We start from the raw sequence: 26,447 nt of genomic DNA, 5'->3' as shown, positions 1-26,447 counted from the left end.
GGGGGCAAAATGAGGGTCTAGTCCCTCAGATTAGAATTCTACACCCCTCTTGAAATTTCTCCCCAGTGTCCAAATTTCTAGCATTGCAGTAACTCCAAACCTAAGTTGATCACTTAGAAATGCAATTTAGAGCCTAAACAGACCAGCAATAAACCCCAGCATTGGGGCAGAGTGGGGGCCCCCATGCTGTCATGAAGCTGCACACCCCACCATATGGTGGGAGGCATCATGCCGCATCTTTGTTGCAGCGTGTACATGCACTGCACCAAAGAGCTGTGGAAGAACTGCAGCTGCAGCCAATGCACCCTTTCCGTGGTGCAAAAAGGAGCAGCTTTTTGCAGCTTCTTTTTGTGCCATGGAACTGCTGGGTTGGGGGCATGGCATGTGGTTGCTGCATCCCCAACCCAGTGCTTCCAGGGGCAGTGCGGAGCTGCCTCTTAGGGGCAATCTGTTTAGCCCCTTAGGTATCCAGAGAAAACTTGTCAAGGGAATTCAGACACAGCAAATAGGTATGTTCTAGATGTGAATGATCCTTAATGCTTCACTTTTTGCAATGTTAAAAAGTTGTGACTGAATGAAAAATTCATGTGGAAAAACAGAAATTTACATCCTCATTTGCACACACATCCCAGCTACATTCCTGGTTAAAGGCTTCTCTTACACACATGAATCTGAATTTCCCAAGATATTCTACTTTCTACATAAAATATCCAGTTCATATCTTCTCCCCACCACTACAAGTCCCTAAAGCACAACCCTCTACATATTTACTTCATAGTAAATGCTCCATGAGGCTTGATCCATACTAAGTGTGTTTAGCATTGCCGCTCCAGCCTTAGCGGTGAGCTTCACAAGAGACCTACTCTCTGCTGTGACCCTCAGATGTAATATAAAATAATTAGCAACAGCAGAAGCCCACTAATACACCTACATTTTTTTTTCATGGCTAAGAACTGGCAGTTTCTACCCACTACTTAGTAAACCTCCTGCCAGTCATTGGAAAGAGGCCTCATGTTGCTAAGATGCTTTCCCCCCTTTTACATAAATTTATTTTTCAGAACATTCAGTGTTAAACCATTATAATTAAACTGTGCTTAATTCTAGTTGAAGAACAGAATAAATTTTGCAGCACATTATTGTTGGATTTTGAATCTTGGTTGTTTAATTGTTTGAAAAACCAGAGCTTGGAAATTATACTCCCAGAATCCCCTAGCCAGTGAAATAACTTTTCAAAGTTCTGGGATTTCCCTTTCAGAAGATACCCCTATATGGATATGGGGGCGGGGGGGGGGGACAGATTTGCTAAACAAGTGTGTCTACTGCCTTTAATTCACAGTGGGACGATGGCAATTTCTATTTTTATAACTAGTAATCCAAATGGAATAGAAAACAAAACAGAAGTGCTAGCTCAAGTTAAGAAGAACAAAATCCAAAGTATTCTGGCAGTCCAAGTTGACCACAAATTGAACATGAGTCAACAGTGCGATTTGGCAGCTAACAAGGCCAATGCGATTTTAGGCTGCATCAATAAAAGTATAGTGTCTAGATCAAAGGAAGTAACAGTGCCACTCTATTCTGCTCTGGCCAGGCCCTATCTGGAATACTGTGTCCAGTTCTGGGCCCCACAATTTAAGGAGGACATTGAGAAACTGGAGCATGTCCAAAGGAGGGCAACCAAAATGGTGAAAGTCTGGAAACCATGCGCTATGAAAAATGATTTAGGGAGCTGGGGATGTTTAGCCTGGAGAAGAGAAGGTTAAGGGGTGATATAGCCTGGTTTACATACTTGAAGGGATGTCATATTGAGGAGGGAGCAGGCTTGTTTTCTGCTGCTCCAGAGACTAGGACCCGGAGCAACAGATGGAAGCTACAGGAAAAGAGATCCCACCTCAACATTAGGAGGAACTTCCTGACAGTAAGGGCTGTTTGACAGTGGAACAAACTCCCTCGGAGTGTAGTGGAGTCTCCTTACTTAGAGGTCTTTAAACAGAGGCTGGATGGCCATCTTCAGAGATGCTTTGATTTAGATTTCCTGCATGGTAGGGGGGTTGGACTGGATGGCCCTTGCGGTCTCTTCCAACTCTATGATTTTATGATTCCCCTCTCCCTCCTATTTAGTCTTAGCATCTTGGAGCAAGCTATAAAAAAGGAATTTTTGTAAACTCTGGGGAAATTACAGTTTGCAGTTAATTTCATTACTGTGTCATAGTAAATTATTTTGCCTTTTCACTCACATATCCTCAGTACAATTAGGGGCTAAATCAGTAAACAATGTTTATTTGTGCTTATAGTTTTATAAAGCAAGGATACTTATTTTGGTCTATAGGGAAGGCCCAGTGGAGAGTCAATCTTCAAAGTACCATTCTTTCGCATCTAGCCCAGTCTGATCTATTTAGGCAATGACTGTGTAGGGGTCTTCTGCAGAACAAAACCAAAACCTTTTCCAATGCCTGCTAACTGATGCCTTCACCTAGAGACATCAAGGAATTACCCTGAGGCCATCTACAATGGAAACATGTGTTCTACCAGCAAAGAGTCTCCTAGCAGAACCAATATTCTATTGTGCTCTATTGAAATTTTATATCCTGATTGACAAGAAATCTTCACTATTTAGAAAAGAGTGGCTCTACAAGGTGAGGCAGTTTAACAAATTAGTACAGCAATAAATTCCTACTCCTACATTTCATGATACATGCTCTAAGAACCAAGCGGTCTTTTTAAAAAACCTTTTGGGGTCACATTTATCTCCAGAATCATCCTACAGCAAAGGGGTCCCATCATCACATTTTTGTGGTTGTTATCACAATGCTCTATTAAAGCACTGATAAAGTGGTAAATCTACTTCAAATATAGTTTACTAGGAAATTTACCTGGTGTTAGCTGGCTTGACACAGATGCTTTTGCTTATGAATGAAAAAATAACACCTACACAATCCTTACACTCCAAGTTTCATCCAAAATGAACCCACACCAGAAATTTTCTGGGGAAAAAACCTGATGTTTATCAGTTCCAGCTGAATGGAAATGTTAGGAGTGCAAATTTCATTTTAGTTAGTTTAAATTTTGTCCAAACGATGTCACAAGTGTGAATTCTACAGCATATAGATAGATAGAACAGAAAGAAAGCGAGCGAGAGAGAGATTATCTGAATTATTTTGTTAGCTGCATGAAGCAGTTGACATATTTGGCACCAAACCTTATTAAAGTCTTTGTCTTGATCTCATTTAATAGCATGCTAAATTTAATGACTCTAATCAGATACATGGATTTCTGCAGCATAACAGACTTTAAACTATAATATATTTTTTTCCATTTTAGCAGTAATTTTTCACTCTTGGAACAATTTTGTTTTATTTACAGAATAATACACAAAGAGGTCTGGTTTCTATGACCTGCAAATTGGTGCCTCCTTCTTTTAAACACAGAGACATCAATAAAATTGGTGCTTGCGTGGGTACTTATTTGATACTTAAAACTAGGAGGATGAACAAAAGCTGCATTTAAAAGAAGTTGGGAAACACACTGTACAGGAAAACCAAACTGATATCAAGCTCCATATTTCTACACCAACCTTAATTAGACATCTCTTCTCAACATTATATATCACTTGAAGGGTTAAATAACCAAAGACTACATATCAGACAGAAGAAGGAAAACTATCCATTCAGTAAATCCAAAGGAATATGAATTATGCAGGCAAGTCCATCATTCTCAGTGACAGATGTGCTTCCATTCTTGTCCACTGACCTTCCAAGGGTCACACTAGATAATATAAGGGACAAAAAGACTGTTACTATCCAATGCCTCATTTTCTAGCCACTAGTAAGAGAAGGCTGTGATGTCAGAGAGTAGTGAATCTACTCTGGGTTTTGGTCTGAACTCTAAAAAAAGGTATCAGAGGTACTGAATCCTGCCCCTAATATACATTGAGGATATTAGATGGCTCCTTTAAAATTCAGTCTAAAACTTCGAATAGCTTTACTGCTCTGCTGACATCAGGTCCACCAGTTGCCATTCTTTTTTGCATCAAATAATGCGAACAATTCCATGCAACAGAATGGTGTTTTCTTACACAGCTTAGAAGTAATATGTTATAAGCAATGTAGCTGCCCATAAAGAGATTGTTTGCCAATTTAGCACCATCTATTTCTTCTCTAATGTATGGTTTTCAAGTGTAGAGGGTGTACTCAGAGCCAAGGTACTCAAAGAGGCATGGCTTGGGTAAACACCTATCCCATGCACAAGAAACCCTCTGGGTCAACTTTTCACATGAAATGAAAGTGGTTGGAGAGGAAACGGAGAAATTTCTGTTACACAAAAAGACTTCTGCTAGTGTGACAATGGATATAACCTAAAGCATATGAGAAGGCAATAGTCATGACTTAATCTGGGTGATTTATATCGCATATCCTTAACAGCTTTCAACACCGTTGCTGTTATTCAACACTGTTACTATTATCAGTTATCCTCAATAAATTTGAAATATTAGACTCTGTTGCATAAGACAGGAAGGCTGTCTGTTGCCAAAGTCTGGAAAATTGCTTAAAATTCATATGGACAGGCTAGAGCTGTCCATATGAATCCAAGCCTCATTTTAAAAGGCAAAATTCCCTCATCCCTCTGCTGGCAAGGAAATGATGTAGAACAATGGGTGCTATCTGTCTTCTTCACCTCCACTGAATGGAGACCCTGCCAAGCCGGCTCTGATTGGTATATCTCTTATGGTGAGGTATTGTGCTGCTTTCAGAGAGACTGGCAAACACATCTTGATTTCAAAGAGAGTATTTATTTATAATGATTGGCTTTGCCCTGTGTATGCCTGGAAACTGCCAAGTAAATTTATGGTGCTATACCTATTAATAATAATAATAATAATAATAATAATAATAATACCAGTCCTGAAAAACATCAAAATCAAGACCCAGCAAGGGCAAATGAAAACCACCCAGAGTCAGGGGATTTCCCAGCAGACAATGTATCACTAATTAAATAGACACCCTGTGGCCTTGCCATTCAACAACAGACCAACACACGCCTTAACAAGTAAATCATTTCCTCACAATCAAAGGTCACACATTATGTATACCCCACTCACATCCATGCCAGCATTCTCTGAAGGTGCAAGCCACAGATGCTTGCAAAACATCAGGAATAAACTCTTCCTGAACACAGCCACATAGCCCAAAAAATCCACACACACAAACCACCCTTAAGAGCCATTAGCAGTACCTGAAGGGCTGGTTCACCTCTGCCCTTTTTGCAAACACCTGTTGATATCATGTTTGCGCCACTCAGAAGTGTTCCCTTCACTCTTAGGAGATGGTCCCTGAAGTTACAAAGACCTTAAATACAGACAAACAGAGACAATCCCTTTCTCTTTGACCTGTATCTCTGTCTGACCTACACTTTCTTTGAACTGCATCTCTCTGACCTTCCCCAGTCTATAAGGCCCTGTGCAGACCAGCCTGAAAGGCTGACATGGGGGCAGAGTTGGGGTGTAGTGTCATCACGACACACACCCGACTCCACCCCTCTAGGGTGTCCTGATGCTGTGCGTCACTCCACATGGCACATGGCATCATGGAGTGCCTCCAGCACTGTGTCCATACGACACAGTGCCAAAGGAGCTCCATACAGTCGTACTGCCACAGCTCTGGCATCCTTTTGAGGGTACAAAATGGAGGCACTTTTTGCGTCTCCTTTTTGCACCCTTGAAAGGCCAGATCAGGGCCCCGGAGTGAGGTTACCGCAACCACAATCTGGCTAGGAAAGGGTGGAGTCCCGCTGCCCCTTCGGGGCAGTCTGTCAATCCCCTAAATCATCCAAAATCTGTGTGTGTTTTAGGCTGTAACTTAGTTCAAGCCCCTTTAGACTGGTTAGGAGCAGAGTTTGAGCTTCCATACTGCCCCCCCTCTTTTTTTCCCCTTTTACTTTGAGAAACAGATTGCATTGACTATAGACTGGTTTTTGTTGCTATCTTTTTCTGTCTTTTTAATAAAGATATACAGGTTTTTTGCTGTAAAATTCTACCTTCTTTTTAGTTTGAGCCACTTTGGTTAATTTAGGCTACAGATTGCAAGATCCTGCAGATTGCTAGTGCCTAAAAGCTCCCCCGCCCCTGCACAATGCACTACTTTTAACATTACCTATCATCTCCTTTACCTTGTATCACTGTTTTACATATATGATTGGCAGTTTTATGTTTTCCCTTGAAAATGAGCATTGTGGTTCAAAACTCTGAATACTTAAGAATGTGAACACAGTTACAGAGACCACACATATAGCGGGGAAAGATTCTGGCACATTAGATATCCTTGGCACAGCTGTGTTTATATCCAGAATTATTCTGCGCAGCTGGTTTGACCTATTGTGGAGCAGCAGATTAATTGTCCAGATTAATTTGCAAAATGATTTTGCCTGCATGCTAAAAATGTTGCAGACTAACAGATGAATACAAAGACTCTGCTCTGCTTGCAAATTCTAGGCTTCATTTTTCACCAAGTTAATGCATATCTTATGTTGTAGAAATCAATGATTCTTACAGCTCTTTTGAAACAGTTGTGTTTTTCAATACCAGTAAAAGATGTTGACTAAGGCATGCAACAATGTCTTGCAAGTGGTAATGTACAAACTGTAGAACTTTCTCCATAAAGTAGTTGAGTGGGCTCCTTTCCCTTTGAGCTTCAAATAAGATGTGAGGCCTTCTTTTGGCAGGGGGCGGGGTATGGTTTTTGGTTTGTATTTTTGTTGTTGTTTACCTGAGACAGCTCAGTAATATAATGAGTGTTACTCTAACTACTTTGGGGGGGGGAGAATTGAGGGACACAAAAAAACCCACAGAAAAAACATTAACAATAAAGAGTTGTCAGTAATCAAAATGGTTAGTTATAGTCAATTCTATCCCAAATGCACTTCTCTCAGCTCTCTGTCACAGAGTATGAGATTATAGGTGCACACAGAGACAGATACAAAATCATGTTTATGAAAATTAAATTGTCATGGCAACAGAAAAGCTCTCAGAAATGTTTTAAAAATAGCAAATTAACAAGACCCATTTATGAAATCCAGAATCCATTCTTCCATAAATACACTTAAAACATTTCCCCCCATATGCAGAAGATAAAGCAGTTTGCATCTCTACACCTTAAAAGCATTTGAACCAAAGATTTGATACTGTAGGATAAATTGAAGTGTTGGGAACCAATTGCATTAGGAATATTCTATTCATTTTCAACGATATCATGAAAATGTCTGTATCTATTATACAATTATTCTCACTTTCATCCTTGGCTAGAATGAAAATCATTATTAATGTAACTTTATTAGGAAATCTCCATTGGAAGCCACATGTTTTGTCTTACAACTTTGCTATAAATAGAAACTTGGATCTATGTTTCTGTTTAGCAGCCACTTTGTTAATGAAAGCAAAAAGGGAAGCTATTCTGACTCTTTGAATATGCACACTGACCTAATTATGTAGTTGTAATAACTATGTATGAATTAAGGCAAAAATATTATTTGAACAGTTATTTTCATTTTTTTTCATCTAAAATATCGTTTAAATTCATGCTTTGATTAATCTTAGCCAATCTATTTATAATAAACACACCAACAATTTATGGCTGTAACATATATACATAACTTTAAGTATAGTTCTGCTTTCCACGAGGGCTTGTTAAGATTCCAGCTGCCATTCTTTTAAAAAATGTTTCTGGTCTTCATAATAATCACAACATATCCAGAAATTGTAGTTTGCAATCTGTCATGCTTATGAAAATGGCACACAGTTATAGAAATAGATGTGCAAAACAGAGAAACCATCATATGCTCATGATGTATTCTTAATACTGTTATCATGGCAGAACATCTCTAGTTCAAGAAACCAGTGGGCTGGGTCCTTTCTTTTTTAGATGAAGAGAAAGATAAAATGTGTTTATAATTTATGTATAAATAAATTAAAATTAACAAGCAGCTTGCCCCTAAACCTGTTACTTGTCTGCCAGTCCCAAAAACCTGTATGAAATTTATTTTTACATGACAACCATTAAGCTTAGTTCCGAATGCTCTAGCAGACACTTGAGGCTCCACAATATATAGTAGGGATGGACAATGCATGGGTCCATCCCCTCAGGGACATTTTTGCAATCTTCAGCAAACTGTGTTGCCACATTTCAGGAGCAAACTACACACACATCCCAAAAGACACATCAAATTTATAAATCCCCTTTAAAACAATCAGAAAGAAAAGTATGTTTAGCAGAGGGAGGGGGAGGAGCTGTAACTTGCCTTTGAATTCTGATAGCAAATCACAAATCACAAGTTTTTAATACAAAATTCCCCCCCCCCCAAAAAAATAATTAAATTCTCAAGCCTTTGTCAGTTGGTTGCTGAAATCTGATGGCATGATTTCTGTCTAATTTCAGTGATGTAGCTGCAATGGGGTGGAAGGATTATCCCACAGACCATACAAAATTGCTCTGATGTAGAGAAAATATGAAGTTGCAATGCTGTATATTTACCAATACACGATTTCCATTGTCTTCCTCTTCATGTAGCAATAATCCCACCACAATCCCACCCAAAGCAAAGATTGTTTTGAATAAAGACTACACCAAAAGGATTTTATCAGCTAGAGGTACCCTTTTTGGGTGAATAAACACTGTTTCTAAATGTTTAGAGTTTTAAAGTTACTACAATGCTAAAAAATTGAGAACTATGGGGAAAAAATTATTGGAGGGCTGGCAGATTTCATACTGAGGGGCAATGCCCTCATTTTGCCCGCTGCTCCATAGCTACACCCCTGCTTACACGCGTAATGTAATGTCTGTAATTTTATACTGTTTTAATTGTTTTATTGTACTATGTTTTTAGATTTTATTTGTGAGACGCCTTGGGGAGAAAGGCAAGATAGAAATCAAATAAATCAAATAAATAAATAATCATACATGGAAGAAATGGTACTGCATTAAGTTTTGAAATGAAACAATAATCTCCATAAGCACATGTCCTAAAACTCAGGCATCTATGTTGAATCATATCTCTGTTACATGTATACAAATGCTTACATATACACATGCAACCTGAGTAGCAGCACTACATTATTATGCCACCAATACCCAACTTATTAGCATTGGTTAACAGCTAAAGAAAGCATTGCAGATTCATTCACGGGGTAAGAATGCTCCTGTTCTTATGGCTCGATTATGCAAATATTATCACATGAGATCTATCATTATCCCATCTTTCTGCTGTTCTTATCACATGATTGTAATAAGATTTTCAGATGACATTGTGCTTATCCCGTCCTTCTCCCATTAATGCAACAATAATACACTGATGGGATAAGGAAGGGATAAGCGCAGATGCGATAAGGATGGGGTAAGAAAGGGAGCAATCCCTCGTTACCCCGTATGATAATCTCCACTGCATCATAACATTAGTTCTAGCAGTTCTCTTATCCACAAGAAGCTAGTATTAATGGATCTTTGTTGCCCATTCAAAACCAGGAGAACCCAAACAACTTTTCATTACCATAGGGATCATTAAAAAAGAAAAAAGATATTGATGCTAGGAGATCCCACCTCCAGCTATATTAAGGATGGCAGCTAAACTATTTATTGACTTGATTTATATCCAGCCTTTCCCCCAAAATAGAACTCAAGGCAAGAAGAGGGGCACCTGAATGAGATTATAGCACCATTCAAGTTAAAGGCCATTCAGACTATCTTTTACTCCGGATCAGAAACTGAATTAACCACAGGAAGTTCATATTCGCCCCGATCCCTTCACAAGTGAAAACGAGGCTTTCACACCCATTCAGGGGCAAATGCCCCTTAGCGCCGGTCTTTTGCAAGCGGAGTAAAAGCTATATTTTTTTAAAAAAAAAATGGGTCCGGTGAATATGAACTTGTCCCTAATCATGGGGCGAAGGAGGAGGAGGAAGAGGAGCAGGAAGGAGCCGGAGGAAAGAAGGGATGGCAGGCAATCGGGGTGACGGAGCCAAGGAACCAGAGGAAGGATGCAAAGGGCAATCGGGGTGACTGACGGAGCCAAGGAGCTGGAGGAAGGATGCAAAGGGCAATCGGGGTGACGGAGCAAGAGGATGAAGCCTAGGGTCAAGTTCAGGGTAGGTCAGAGGGAGGATACAGAACGGAACAAGCCTCCCTCTCACACCAGGCAGCTCTCTCTCTTTTTATTTTTCATATATTTGACAATCTATGTGCATAGTTCTACAGGTAGATACATATATAGATAGAAAAGTGTCTACTTGTGCTACTTTCCCTTTCACTTGCTTGCTCCCAGCAGCATGCACTTTGCAAAAGGCTTTTTTCTAAATTAATTTTATATGCAAATACTACAATGCGAATGCTATAAATGTTTCTCTTTCAATTTGGCAAATTGATACAGAATGCTTTTGCTACTGTCTGTAAGGAATTCTAGGGTGGCTGAGGGAAAGCAAAGGATGCAGAGATGGTATTCCAAGGTGAGGAATTAATGTATTATTATTATTATTATTATTATTATTATTACTACTACTACTACTACTACTATATGTGTATGAGGTATTGGGGTCGCAAGGAGGAAGGATGCAGAGATGGCATTAGATTGCATTTTGGGGTTGAAAAAGGAGGCAGGGGAGATCCATAATCTGTAGTGACGCAAATACACACACACACCTGGAGGTTTTTAAATTTGACAGCATCTATGCATACTGGAGCCTGTTTCTTTTTTAAAAAGGAAAGGGGAAGCACACATCCGGTGGCCCAATCGCTGTAGGAAACGTCACCTTGACGAAAGTGGAACTGAATTTGATTGACAGCAAAGGCGCCTTCATTTTAAACTGGTTCCGCAAATGTGAACTCTCCGCAAGAGCTGCAATAGCATTCAGGGTTAAATTACCCTGATTGAGGTAAATTTCTAGTGGTCACTTGCTTCTGGAAGGATTCCAGGGGTGGGGGGGATTCGGATCTACCCAGTTCCATCCAGGGTAAATGGGCCAGTGGGAATGGGGCCTTAGTCAAAAGGTCCTGAGTGCTTTGTAGGTTTGTCTCTGCTACAATGATAACTAAAATATAAAGTCTATAATTTCTTTTATCTTTTCTCTGAACATGTGTTCAACAGAAATGTATCAGGAGCTTCCACTGTGTTCCATGGTATTAGGGCACAAGTGTGGAATTAACAGGTCACTTGATTTGTGTTATCTTTTGTATTACCCAAGCAGAGAACTACCCCCCTATTCTAGCAACAAATTGCAGGGTCTTGCTTCCATGTTATTTCACATATTCCACTAGCCAATATAAAGGTGATCTAGTGGGAAAGAAATGGAATGCATTTAAAAATGAACTTGCATATTCCCCACCAAGCCCATGAAAAACCCTTTTCTTGCTTTCCCTTTCTTGCCCCTTATAATCTCATATCTTTGTGTGTGTGTGTGTGTGTATGTGCCTTCAAGTTGCTTGTCAATTTACAGCAACACCAATAACCCACCCAATTTATTTAACTTACTGGTTCCCCTGTAGTTCCTAGAAAAGTTCCAGGATTAAGAACTTAATAAACAAAGATTGCCACAGAACATCTGATGGTGAAATTAATAATTACACACAGGTGCATGTATGATTTCCCTAACTGAATTTATAATATTTTCAATCATCATCTGTATGTTGTGGTATATATTTGCAAATGCTGCGGTACTGAAATCTGACTTAAATTGCTCTGTGGGAGAAAAAATTTTCAGATAAAAAGATGTTTGTTTTCAGTAATATGGATTCTGGTTTAATTAATATCACCAGGCTAATCTTGAAGTGAAGTTTCTACTACCCATGGTAGATATCCATTAAAAGGTTCCTGATTGTGTGGAGAGCCTGCACATATACCAGAGCCTCCTCTGTTTGACTGCTTTTCATATGACCCAGTTTGTCTGCCTCTTTTGTTTTCTGGGAACTGTAGTTTTGTGAGATATTTAGCCTTCTCAGTCAAACCAGTCTGGTGCTGCAAAAAACTACAACTCCCAGAATTTCACAGCACTGAGCCATGACAGTTAAACTGGTGTCAAACTGGATTATTCTACAGTGCAGAAACAGCCTGAAAGAGGCATATTGCCACTTATACTGAGCTGTGTGTGAGAGAGAGAGGGAGGGAGAGAAAGAGAGAGAGAGAGAGAGTATCCATCCCCATCTGGACCAGAAGCCCTATCCTCCATGAATTGGTCACATCCCCCTTTAATGCTATTCAAATTGTCAGTCATCATTATTTGTGGCAGTAAATTCAACATTTTAAATATGTACTACGCGCAAAAGTACTTTGGTTTTTATCTGTTCTGAACCTATCAACATTTCACTTTCGTTCTGGTGAGCCAAGGTTCTAGTATTCTGAGAGACAGAGAGGAGGAGGGAAGAAGGCACTGCCTATTAATGCACATTGACTCAGAACCACTCTAGGGAGCCAAGCCTGCTACCTACATTGACTGGCACACAACAGCTCTGAAAAGTCTGTCAGTTATGGGGCACAGCCAATTTTTTTCTCTTCACCAAACAACATCTTCAGCAAACAACAGAGGGTATGAACTCCTGAAACGAGCATAACAATAAGAGATAAAAACACACTAAACAGCCATGCTACATTTTTCTAACCTGGGCTCAAGTTGCATAAGAGAACTGTAATAACCATGTGTTTCATTTTTTATTTGACCTAAGCATGCCTAAAGCCAAGGATAAGGCAAATGATTTTAAAAGGCAAAGGATGGCTTGAACGATGACAGCTCAGGCTTTACTACTGTTGTGGACTGTAATCTTAACCAAGAAAGAGATCCTGGTGTTGTGGTTGATAATTTTTGGAAATAATTTATTGATAATGAAAATGTCAGTTCAGTGCACAATGGTTTAATACTGAAGAAAGATACTGAGAAGATACTCAGTACATGGTTAGAAAACCTCTCTATAGGAATGACTGAAGTATTGGGGGGATGTTTTAGTCTAAAATCACATACATACACCTCTAAGTGGGGGTGCAGACCACATATGTAAAATAATGATTTGTAGAATTACTAGCTCAGATGGTTTTAAAAGTCAGAAGTAATTCACATTGGCTAAAAGACTGAACTTTACATCAGGGAGTTCTAGGTTTGAATCTCACTGAGTAACCTTATGCAAGCTCTTTTCTTTGGTTCAGTATCCCACCCAGGCCCACCCTAAACAGTGACAATAGTACTGAATTCCTTGCAGGAGTGGGCAACTACAGCAGGTCTTGGGACCAATTTTCTGATCCAGTCCATGTAGGCATCATGGACTGCCAGGTTTTGGTGGGTTTTTTTTTAAACAACAACAACAACAACCCTGAAAGTAGCCAGGCCCTTTCCTAGATATAGGAATGCAGCATGACACTACCTACTACATCTCAGCTAGGAGCAAGTGAGAAGAACAGTTACTTGAAAACCTAGACCTTATAAAAAAAAGACCAGGGAATAGCCACCTTTGTTGTTGGAGCACCACTGCTACCATCCCAGAAAATCAGCAATAAAGCTGATGAGAGCTGGAATCCAACAACATTTGGAAGACCAGAGGTTTCCCACCTATGAACAAGAATCATAGAGGTTGAAAGAGACCACAAGGGTCATCCGGTCCAACCCTCTACTATGCAGATATACACAATCATAGCATTCCTAAGAGACACCAAGCCTCAGTTTAAAAACTTCCAAAGAAGGAGGCTCCACCACTCTCCAGGGGAGTGTGTTCCACTGTCAGAGAGCTCTTAAAATCAGGAAGTTCTTTTGTTTAGCTGGAATCTTTTTTTCTGTGGTGCTGTCCAACCCAGCAAGCCTCACCTTGTCATTCAGCAGGCATTGTCACATGTATACTATTACATGCTGCAACATCAAGTGGCTGCTTGCTGTGTTGTCAACTGCCATCATGTTGACTTTAACTTATGGCAACCCTATGAACGAGAGACTTCTAAGTCACCCTGTCATCAACAGTCCTGCTCAAGTCTTGCACACTCAGAGATATAACTTTCTTTATTAAGTCTATCCCTCTGTAATGCCATCTTCCTCTTTTCCTGCTAAACTTTAACTTGTTGTTGTTGTTTGCCTTCAAGTCATTTCTATGGAAACCCTAGGGTGAACCTATCATGGGGTTTCCTTGGCAAATTTCTTCAGAAATTTGTCACTGCCTTCCTCCGAGGCTGAGAGAGTGTAACTTTCCCAGGTTCAACCTTACTAAGCCTTAATGTCGTTTCTAGTGAGTCATGTCTTCTCTTGATATGTCCAAAGTACGGAACTTTCAGTTTAGTCATCTTTTAGGGAGAGTTCAAACTTCATTTGCTCTAGTACCCATTTATTTGTCTGTGGCAATCCAGGGTATCTGCAGAACTCTCTTCCAGCGCCATATTTCAAATGAGTTGATCCTATCAGCTTTCTTCACTGTTCAGCTTTCACAACCATACACAGAAATAAGATGGCATGGACAATCCTGACTTTAGCATTCAATGATGTATCTTTGATTATCTTGTCTAGTTCATTCATAGCTACCTCCCAAGTCCTCCGATTTCTTGACTGCAGACTCCATTCTGACTTATGACTGAGCCATCAATGGCTTCACAAAATTCGATAGTTGCTTCATTTCTTGATCCTAAACCAAATTTTCCTACAATGCTCAGTTCTCCTGTTTCCTACTTTTGCATTCCAACTGCCTATGACTACCAACATGTCCTGTGTTGCTGTGTGATCAACTTCCTTCTGGATTCCAGCACATAATCTTTCCATTTCTTCCTCTTCTGCTTCTATAGTTGAAGCATAAACTTGGACTATTTATATATTTGGTCAGACTTTGCATTATATCGGTTGACTGCTTATCCTTCATCTCTCTTCACTGTTAATGCTACCCCGTTTCATCTTAGATTTATATTTCCTGAGTAAAGCACTGTGGTTATCTGATGGAAAATGCTCCCTCACCCCAAGTATTGTAGTGGCTAAAGGGCAAAACATATTAAGCATTTCCTTCAAATGAGGTTATCTATTAGTTAGTACCTTCTACTTGGTCCATATACACAGATTTGGGAGATATTATTATTATTCCTTCACTAAAAGTATGCATATGAAAGTTGTATTATGTATGTGTGATTTCTTTTCCTGTATCAAATGCTGCCTACATCATTATCATCAACTACAAGCTTCATCTTGAAGCATATTTAAGAATGATGTATTAAATAGTTACACTCATCATAGTACAACAATTGATAAACAGCAACAATGTACACTAAGGAAATCAGCCAGAGTTGATGCTTCCATATATTATTGCTCTAGAAAATCTCATGCTGAGAAACATAATTGTCTTTATAGTACAGCTATATTTTGTAAATGGATAGATGCCATAGATCAGGGGTAGGCAACCTGCGGCCAGTGGGCCGGATGCGGCCCGGCAAGGCCTAGGGACTGGCCCCCGCCCGGTCCTGCTACTGATTGCCGCTGGAGCCTTTGGCCTCTCGTGTGAGGGTGTGGGGCCTTTGGCCTATCAGGAGGAGGCGGGCAAGGGGGGCAAGCAGCGGGCAAGGGGGACAATTGTCTATAGAAGCCTCCGAAACATGCATTTATATTAATATTTTTTTTAAAAATCAGCATTTTTTTTGCATGTCCTCCATTTTTTTTTAAAAAAGTGTCCTCCATTTGAAAATTTTGTCCTACAGTTGTCCCGGTTTATTTATTTATTTAATTTTTAAAATTATTTAATTATTTAATTTTTGGCTTCGGCCCCCCAGTTGTCTGAGGGACAGCAAACCGGCCCCCGGCTCAAAAAGCTTGCCTACCCCTGCCATAGATGGTCAGTGTACAGTACTGTATGGGAAACTTTTGGTGTGAGTGTATGAATTTGCTCCTGCACCACCACACACAAATAGAGACACAGACACGCAAAATAGTAAGAGGACGGAGCCCTCATTGAATTCAAGAGGCAGTAATGGATGCTAGAAAAAGCCCATATCACTGTTCTATAGGTCTCCTCTAAGTCTGTGTCTGCACTGGAGAAACAATGCAGTTTGACATTGCTTTAACTACCATTACTCAATGCTATGGAATTCCAGGATTTGCAGTTTTGTGAGATATATAACCTTCTCAGTCAGAAAGCTGTGGTGTCACAGGAAAATACAAATCCCAGGATTCTATAGCATTCAGTCATGGCAGTTAAAGAGGTGTCAAACTGCATTATTTCTGCAGTGCAGATGCAGTCTAAGTCAAGACTCTCTTCCTGCAAGATTCAAAGACATGTCCAATACATTATGAAAAAAGACATTATAATTTCAGTCAAGGGAAAGGAAATATGTTAAAAGGGCTCATTAAAGAAAAAGTAAGAAACTGGTGCACTTTGGACATATCATGAAAAGACATGACTCACTGGGGGGGGGAGGCAATAATGCTTGGTAAGGTAGGAGGCAACAGGACAAATGGAACAGTGAATTATAGATGAATAGACTCAATCAAGTAAGCCACGGCCCTGAGTCTGCAAGATCTGAGCAGAGCTGTTGATGATAGGATGACTTGGAGATCTGTCATTCATAGGATCATCATAAGTTGAGGTCAACATGAAAACAGTTAACAACAAATTAAACTAACTGAACAAAAGGTCACACTAACAACTCATTCAAATTCACACCACCATGCCATTAGATCCCCCTGCTGCAACAGTGACAATTTTTCTTGAAATAATTGTAATAGCTTGCATTGTCAAAAGTATACACTACCAAGCACTTTTCATCATCAACACACAGGTATATTGTTACGTATATATGTAATATTGTGCAAGGCATAATTGACTAATTCTACTTTTATAAAAGCATATGCTTTTCTGTTAAAATCACTCAAAACAAAGACATCACGATGATGAGATTGTACATTATCTTACTTGGTGGTGGGGCCTTTGGATTTTTAAAGACTATTGTCTGCTTTTTCAAATATAAGTATAATTTGGTATGTTGTTATTATGTCTGAGCAATTTGTCACTACATCAAATTAGTTCTGTATTGCTTGCTTTTGTTTATAACTATTATAGTAACAGAGAAATAAAACTCCACTTTTAACATACAAATTTGATAGGTATATGTAGAAGCCAGTATTTTTTAACAGAATTCTGTTCTGTTTTGAAAACATAACTAAACAAAGACTTTGTGAATTGCACAATCAAAATCTGAAAAGCAATCATGGGAATAAAACAGTATGGTTATAAATTGGAGAGATGGATGTTTTGCTGTTGCTTTTTCTACCAATGCAAATACTCTTACCATTCTTGAACACACAGCGTATACAACTAGATCTTGTATCAGGTCTAGTAAAACAGGTGACAAAAATGGATTTGATTGTTATAACTTAAGTCCACATTTCTCTTTCCCTGACCCTGCATGCATCTTTTCCCCCCTGGAAGTTTTAAGTATACAAAGGACTCTGCTAGCATCTTTGAGACTAATGGAAGGAAATCAGTAGCATAAGCTTTCGTAGACTAAGTCTGCGCGGAATGAAGTGCCTAGGAGCAAACCTTCATAGCTATGAATGAGCAGGCCATTATGTGTGAATAGGAACAGAAATGCAAAACTTGTGGCCATGGCCACATAACTCTTTCCTGTTTCTTCGGAATAGCGTGCCTAAACATTGTGGCGAAGAAACATTGTGATGCTCCACAGCGTCTGGTCAGGCAGGCAGAGTGACACTGCTTTGGGGTGGAGTTGGGGCAGGCAGCGGACAGTCACCACGCCCCCACTTCACCCCGACACCAGCCCTTTTGGCTGGTCTGTACAGCCCCTTAGTCTATGAACACTTATGCTACCAACTTCTTTCTCTCAGTATCAAAGGTGTTACAAGATCTTCTTTCAAATCATGTTTCAATTTGCTAGTTTTTATAGTGAGGCTGTTGCAAAAAGGAAACAGCTTGATATGATTTCCCAGAAGTTTTGAACATTTAAACTATGGTATTTCCATCATTCATTTTAAAAACAAGTGAAAGACATCTAGTGAAGTACATGCTATTTATTCCTATTTCAGCATATGGAGAGTAAATGTGCTTTTACTCCAACAGGCAGAAAATTCTGACGTTACTAAAGTGATATTATGCTGCTTCCTTTCCTGTGACCAGAAAAATGAAGAGTAAGCTTAGAGAATGAAAAATTGACAGGAAACATGAAAAGACTTAATTCAATCTATTTTATTTGTAAACATACAAAATAGTAATGATGCGTCATCTCATAACAGAATTAAAGAGAAAATACAGAGTAAATTAAAAACAAATCACATTGCAGAAGAGGAGGCATTAAGATGGTAGCCTTATGCCCAATTTATTTTTTACATGAATATTCCATTTATTAAATTGTAAAACATAGGCCCAGTACAGACGGGCCGTTTGAGCCAATATTAGGGCACGATAGGGCGCAGCATCCATATGCGCTGAGCCCTAATATCAGCACCCTTACATCACAAGACTCCGCGCCCATCCACATAGGGTTCAGCCTCGTGATGTAAGGGCGCCCAAGCATCCAAACAGCTTTGGGCAGAAGAGTCATCATAGGCCTGTATCACAGCCCTTATGAAGCCTCAAAAAAGGAGCTGCCTAGAGCGGCTCGTTTTGGAGGGCGCAACTGTGCTGCAGCATGAAAATACTGCAGCACAGACGGAGGGTTTACAGGACAGCTTCTAGCCACCCATCTGTATTGCCCCATAACATCATGCAAATTTAAAAATATTTATTACTGTTATGCTATAACAAAAGGTAAAAAGAAAAGAAAGGTATAAAATTAATTCTTGTCCAGACCTCCCATTATAAATAAATAAAAATAAAACTTTTATTTGTATCCTGCTTTTCTGTAACTAGACAATCAAAGCAGCTCATAACATTATCAAATAATTCATAAAATTACAGTAATGCAGTCCATAACAAAATAGAATAGTCCAAATCATCCAAATTGATCCTCCTTCAAACTGCACTTATTTTTGCCATTCTACCCTGTATTTGTCTGAACTACTAGTATCTATGCTTTCATCATTAACATAATGAATCAATATTGAATCACTATGCCCAGTTTCTCATAAGCAAACTTCAGTTAACTCAGTGGGACTTGTGCCCAAAGGACCACACCTATGATTAAGCTAAACATATGGTTACATTTAGGACACAGAAAATACAGAGAAGAGATAGGTCCTCTTATAAAAGTATTCCTAAATATTACATTTAATAAAGACAGCTACAAATGGAAAAAGTATTAGAGGCCCTGGACAGACGGGCCTATAGTGTGCCCTTGTCACGTGCTAGGGGTTGGCCGAGGGCGTATATATGCCTCACCCCTAGCATGTGATGAGGGCATCAAAATGGTGGCGCCCTGTACCCACGGGCGCCGCCATTTTGATGCAATGGACGCTTAGCGTCTGAACGTCGCGCCCCCTTATGATGTCACAAGTGCGCCATTGGTGCACTGCGGCGTCACAGAAAGAACCCGCTTTTTGCAGGTTCTTTTTGCTGAGCAAGGAAGCAGGGCGGTTTGTCTGCTACGGCTTCCTCGCATGGCAAAACAAGGCGCTGGCAGACAGCCCTTTTGGGGCAGTCTGTACCCCGCCTAAAATTGTAACAACAGTAAGAATGAAATATTTTTTCATTTCAAATAGCACAATTCAGTTCTGGATATTTCCAGTTCTGGATGACAAAATTTGTCTTCAGGAAAACCACACCAACAAAAGCATAGTGTGCAAATCAACGGAAGCAAAAATACCACTGTATTCTGCTTTGGTCAAATTTTTACTTAGAGTAATGTGTCCAGTTCTCAGTGCATTTACAGACCAGTAACATTTGGACCATAGCATTAATTTTCCATGCAAGCAAAATTATGTTAAAAATTATACAACATAGACATGGAGAGGGAAATCCCAGAAATGTGAGTGGGTTTCAGGAAAGGAAGAGGCACTAGGGCCCACATTGCAAACATATGATGGATAATGGCTGCACAAAGGAATTCCAGAAGAAAATCAGTATGTACTTTATAGAGTATAGCAAAGTTTTTGACTGCACAAATCATGAAAAGCTACAGATAGCTCTAGAAGACACAGAAATGCCACTGCATCTGACAGAGGCTACAACTTAACTTGTGTGCAAGTTGAACAAGTAGGATAATACAATGCAGGATTGCCTGACCCTTTTGCCAATTGGGAACCATTCTGTTTCTCCTTATTCTGTTCTGCATCTTCACGATTCTAAGCAGAGCAGTGGAGGATTGGGGTGGGTGGGTTTGAGGATGTCTAATCCACAGGCATGCCATGAGTCAAGTACTACTCAGTTAACAACAATAACAACAATATCGGGAGGGCCACTCATATTGCAGCATGAGCCTTCATGCTTTTGAAAGCTAATCCTACAATTTTTCTTAGCCTTTAATGCGACCCATAAACCTTTCTTATTTTGCCCTTATATCCAACCTTGGCTACCTCTCTGAAAATGATTACCGATGGAGCACAAAAAGTTCTGGTTATAGCACCTGTTTTTTCTCAGTTCGTCATTCAAACCTCCAGAGATACCACAGAGAAAAGTATTTGACTTCTAAGTAGATGCTGAGCCCTAAAAATCTAACATCATCTCAACAGACAATTATTCTGTTGTGTAGCAGTGTCTTCCAACTAAAAAGCCATTTATAATGGGGCAACCAAAGCATGCCCAAAAAGAAAGTATGCAACATTGACTGGACAGAAATGCAGTCTAGTGGAATGATGGCAACTTACCTTGTACTCAGAAAGAACTCTCCCAAATACCTCTTGGAAAATGTTGCTTTTAACATTATCTTGCTTCACAGGCTCCAGTCATCCCTTTTCATAGAACTTCAATCTCCCCTTGACTGCAAATTAGTCAACAATTCTATGATCTTAGGCTCTACCACATCATCTCAAAAGTATAAAGGTGAGTCTAAAACATAAACAGTGTCCCACAGTATACAAAGTTAAGCTTTGTGACTATGAAAAGTAAAGGTATTAGGGGGAACCAAACAGTGAGTCCTGATGTCAGGTTACCACTTTTGAAACAACAGCTTCACAAAAGATAGAGATGTAACAGGTGGAGCTTTCTGTAGACTTGAAACCAAGAGTATCTACTCTTCTTCATGTGTGGAAAAATTGCTCCACGTGTGCAAGGCAAAGAGGGCATACACCTTTTTGTGGGAACCTTATCTTTAGGAAATTCTCAGTTAGCTCTCCTTCTGACAGCAATAGCAATAGTAAGGGATACACAAAAGTTTACATCTCAAGGACAAAGGTGCGTGCATTAAGTATTAACTCACTGTTGCAATTTCACCATTGAAGTAAATGTTGTTTACACCTCCCCATCTGTATGTAAGTGTATGTATGTATGTAAGAACAGCAGACAGTGGAATGAAAGCATGAAGTTTATCCTTTCAGTTTTGTTGATTCATTCATCTTTTAACATCATAGGATCATTGGGTGGCAAAGTCCCCCCCATCTACTCACTTTCTGCAGATGATACAAAGGATGCTAAACTGCCAATACAGATTAGAACCACTGTATGCCTGAAAAATAAAACACTGGCTGTAGATTTGGGGAAACACAGAACAAAGTACTGTATTTCTTCATGCATGTTCATGCCAGTGAGTTAATGGAATATGATGCCACAAAAACAAGGCAGATTAGTCCTGTGGGCTATACAGAAGTGGGTTTGCTATGTTCAGAGCCAGCATACTTTTACCAAATGCAAAGAACAAGAAAGAGTGATTTCAGGCGTTATTCCCCAGCTTTCTGGGTGCATCTGGTTAGTTATGGAAGGGGAAAGGGTGCTGGATTAGATACCTGGACCAATCCAACTGGGGTCCTCTTGGTTTGGCCAACTTCTTTCGTTCAGTTAGTCTTAAAGGTGCCACAAGATCTCTCTACAGACTGATTCTACAGACTAAAGTGGCTATATCTTTGGAGTGTTCCTCTTGGTTAGTAGTATGGAGGGGGACAATACACTCCCCTTTTTATGAATAAAGCAGAGCTTCAAAAAGTTATTTTTGGATGACAACTCTCCTACTCTCCTGGTGGTAGGATTCTGGGAGCTGTAGTTAAAAAAAACCCAACCCACCACTTTCCTGAGTACTGTGAAATACCGGCACAACGGATGTGTGTGATAAATGACAGACTGCATCCACATTGCAGAAATAATCTGCTTTGGCACCACTTTAACTGTCATAGTTCAAGGCTATGCAATTCCAGGAACGCTAGTTCATTGTGTGTATATAGGCATACTTTTTATTATCATAGATTATGGTTATATGTGTCTTACTGATGAGATTATTGCTACTTTATGTTCGCAAGAGCTAACACGAAACCAGGAACTATATCTTCAGCCATATTTCAGGATGCTCACAATGATAGCATTTAATAATGGCAATAATCTCAGCAAAACTCTGAAATTCCATGCTATGGAATTCTGGGAGCTCTGATGCCACAACCAACTCCCATTCCCAGAATTCCATCGCATGGAGCCCTGGCAGCAAAAGCGGTTTCAATTCGCATTATCTCTGCAGTGCGGATGCAGCCTCGGCCACATTAAGTGCCATTAAGGAGCACTTGTTTGCTCCAAACCCAATCCACTCCCCTGGAAGTTGCCCTGATCGGTTCTCAGCCCCAGATTCATGGATCTCCCAGGAGCCACTTTCCCATCTCTTAAATCTCTGAGAGCAGGAGCTCCTTACAAGGAACTCATTGGCGGCTCCTCCAGAAAAAGAGTAGTCGTCAGAAAGTGACAGTGCGCTCGCCTCGCCTGGTGTTTTTATCTTGTGAGCCGCCTTGGGTCCCTTTCTGGGAGAAAGGCGGCATAGAAAAATGAAAAGGAAATAATTCAAAGTCCCAAAGCAGCAGAAGCCTAAACCAAGGAGTGCTGGAGACAGCCCAGAGAGGTTGGTCGGGGGGGAATGGATCACTGCCCGAAAAGAGATCCCAGAGGGATCCCCTCCCCCCATCCTCCACGGAGGGCGCCCAGGCTGCAGGGTGACCAGGGCTGGTCCTCCTTTCCCAGGACACAATCCTCCATTTCCACACACACACACCCCTTCTCCCAGCAGGAGTGCCAAGAGGTCCTCCATTTTGAGCAGGACTCAGCCACACAAAGACTCACCAGCGTTGGAAGAGACTCCCCCTTCCCTCCTCCCCAAGGAAGGGCAACCCAGGCCAGCCTCAGGCGGGGAGGGAGCGGGACTCAAAGGCACAACTCAAAGCACTCCTCAATCTGCTGAAACCCTCCCAAAAAGGACACTCGCCACCCTCCACTCTCGGTCTCTCCCTGGAGGCTGTCCTCCATTTCCTTCTGAAAGGTCCTCCATAGAACCCTAGAACTGGAAGAGACCCCCAGGGGCCATCCAGCCCAACCCCATCCGGCCAGGCAGGAACTCACCCTCCAAGAGATGGCTCTCCAGCCTCTGCCTCTCCATCGTGGGGGCTGCCTTGGGGCTGGGGACCCCTGGCTCCCTCCCTCCCTCCCTCCGTGGCCCCTGCCTGGGGCGAGGGCAGGGCCCCTTGCTTACCTAGCCCCGGGACGAAGGTGTTGAGGAAGAGGCAGAGGACGGCCACCGGGAAAGGCATGTAGGGGATGGCGGCGCGGAGGGGCCCCTTCTTCTCCCGCACCTGGACCACCACGCCGCCCGACGAGGAGCCTCCCCCGGGGGCTGGGGCTGGGGCTGCCCTGCCGGCCTCCTCCGTCTCTTTCGGGGCCCCGGGCTCCATGCTGAGGAGAAGGAGAGGGAGGAAAGGAAGGAGCAGGAGGAGCCCGCAGCCCCTGGCCCTCCAGGAACTTCCCTCTCTTTGGGAGAAGGAGAAGGAGAAGAAGGAGAGGCTGCCCTCAGCTCCTGGCAATCTGCGAAGGCAGCCCCCGCCCTGCGCTCCCCTCCCTCCCTCCCTCCCGCCTGACTTCGCTCTCCGTCCCTTCCCTCTTTCTCTTCTTCTTCTTCTCTCTCTCTCTCTCTCTCTCCCGCCCAGGTGTTTGCGCAGGCGCCCTAGTCCCTTCTTCCTCTGCCCCAAAGCTGTGGAGGTTGGAGGGGGGGGGCTCTCAGGGTCCTTAAGAGCAGGGGTTGCAATGGGGGACACCCCCAGAAGGAAGGGCTTGAAGGCAGAAGGCAAGAGTGGCCACAAGCAGGAAGGGGAGGGTTCTTGGGAAGGTCTGGGAACTGGTGCTTGAAGGCAACCAACTAGAACAACAACAAGCAAGAAGGGCTTCAAGGCCCCCAACAACAACCTCAAGAGGCAACGAGGAAGGGTTTCTGAAAGAACTTGAAGTCACCCAACAACAAGAACAAGTAGGAATGGAAGTTCTCAGAAGGTTGGAAATGGCATGAAGGCCCCCAACAACAACCTCAAGAGGCAACGAGGGGAGGTTTTTAGAGAGTTAGAAACGACTTGAAGGGCCCCAACAACAAAATGAGAGAAGGTTTCAGAAGGTTGGGAAGAACAAGAGGCAAAGAGTGAAGGACAGCACAGCTGCTGGACAAGTGAGAGAGGGCATCAGATCCCTTGCTGACTTGCCCAGAAGCCACGGTGGCCCAGTTTTGGGTTTGGTGTGGCTGCAGTCAAGCCAGAGCCCAAAGAGACATCTGGGGTCAGAGGAGAAAGAGGGAACTCAAGGGAAGCTGGTCTTCTTGGACCCCAGTCTCCAGCATCACAGATATTTGTAACTGTCTCTGATTCCCCTGCCCCAGCCAGCTGGATAGGAGGGGCTAGGGAATATAGTCCCCCCCCCCACATTTGTTGTCCTGTGGCCCCCTTCCCCTGCAGCAGGTGACACCAACCCCTGGTACCCACTCCTCATCTCCCCTCCTCTGGGTGTGTGTTGTGCCTCAGGGTGACCCAATGTTCTCCTTTTGCAGGACATGTTCTACCTTTCAACCTGCTGCCCAAGAGGAATTCAAAATGTCCTCCCTTTTGACCATGGCTAAGAAGCTTGAATTTATGTTTATATGGATTAGTGTTTATTTGGTCATATACTACATTTTTCTTGACTATCCTACATTTTGCAGTGCCTTCTCCTCTTTTGCAGCTAGGACATCTGGTCACCCTGGTTGTGCCTTCAAATCATTTCCCACTTATGGTGACCCTAAGATGAACCTATCATGGGGTTTTTTTTCTTCAGAGAAGGTTTGCCATTGCCTTTCCCTGAGGCTGAGAGAGTGTGACTTGCTCAAGGTTTCCCAATGGGTTTCATGCCCAAGTGAGATTAGAACTCAGGATTCGAGAGTCATAGTCCAACACTCAAAACTATTACACCATGCTGGCTCTCTCCTCGCCCTTGTAGCTGGAGTCAAGCAACATCTGGCAGGCCAGAGGTCCCCCATGCCAAATGTATATGAATGTGCAAAAGTGTAGTCACTTCAGCCTTTTTACTATTTGTGAAAAGAACTTGAAGGCACACATTTTTAATTCTGTTTTTGTAGAAAGGTCAGTGCCTGTTTGGATAACAATTGCATACATTGCACCTGAAAGCTTGTAAATGCTAACAAATTAAACAGCTTCTGATCAGAAGAAATTGAAGTTTACATTGTGATTTGCACAAAGATTTAACAGTGTTAGCAAGGATATCTCTAAATATACTATTTGCCCTAGTGTAGTAGTACACATGATTTTGCTGGCATATTTTAAAACACAGTTTTTTGCTAGTTTTGGCCCACCCACACTTTTGCATATGACTTGTCTTGGTTGACTCCCACACAGCCTCTCATTCCATTGCATGTTATCCACCCACAAAGGCTCTCATAGGAATTTTTCACACAAGTGCATTTCCATATAAATCTCACATCCATGGAGGAAATGTGTACTCCATACACATATCCGTGGGTACATTTATCTCCATTTCATCTCTACAACACAGGTATGTGCTACAGCAACCCACTGCCAAACATGACTTCGCACTGTTCCCCAAAACAGAATGGTATACATGCAGAACACAAACAATTTCTAGTGAAGCTTACATAAGAAATTTTGTCTATATCAAGCAACCCACCTGATAGTTTGATACTTTTTCCTATCATGGTCAAGGCAGATGTGCCAGATTTGTTTCTCTTTTTACGTAGCTTTATATAAACCAACTACATATAAATCAACTTAATATAAATTAGGACTCATCAGAGGAATGAGGAACGATTAGTGGGAGAAATAAGCAGAAAATAGAAAGGAGACAAACTCCACTTGCTGTTAGATGGTCAACTTTTTATTATTTTTTAAAAGCCCCAAAAACAGTTGATCATCTAACAGCACATGGTGCTTGTCTCCTTTCTATGTCTACATGCACACAAGCACACATTTTTCAGTACTCTTTCTACTAGTGGGAGAAATAAACCTATCAAGCTCTATGTTGTGTTGTTATGTGCCTTCACATTGTTTCTGACGTATGGTGACCCTAAGGCCATATCATGGAGTTTTCTGAGACTGAGAGTGTGTGACTTGCCCAAGGTCACCCAGTGGG

At 41.4% G+C, this 26,447-nt stretch overlaps 1 protein-coding gene across 2 annotated transcripts in view; it reads right to left on the bottom strand.

Moving 5' to 3' along the window:
• The window catches only part of STUM (stum, mechanosensory transduction mediator homolog), a 52,411-nt gene extending 28,550 nt beyond the window's left edge, over positions 1-23,861 (bottom strand). For both annotated transcript variants that reach the window (XM_042449138.1, XM_042449229.1), the window contains exon 1: positions 23,521-23,861. In XM_042449138.1, coding sequence (XP_042305072.1) covers positions 23,521-23,719 — 199 coding nt within the window. In that variant the 5' untranslated portion in view covers positions 23,720-23,861. The remainder of the gene's footprint in view (positions 1-23,520) is intronic.
• Positions 23,862-26,447: the final 2,586 nt, after the last annotated feature.

The sequence above is a fragment of the Sceloporus undulatus genome, chromosome 1 (genome assembly GCF_019175285.1).
Source record: "Sceloporus undulatus isolate JIND9_A2432 ecotype Alabama chromosome 1, SceUnd_v1.1, whole genome shotgun sequence".
NCBI classification, from domain to species: Eukaryota; Metazoa; Chordata; class Lepidosauria; order Squamata; family Phrynosomatidae; genus Sceloporus; species Sceloporus undulatus.
The sequence above is the reverse complement of the archived record's forward strand: the minus strand, read 5'-3'. Positions and strand labels throughout refer to the sequence as shown.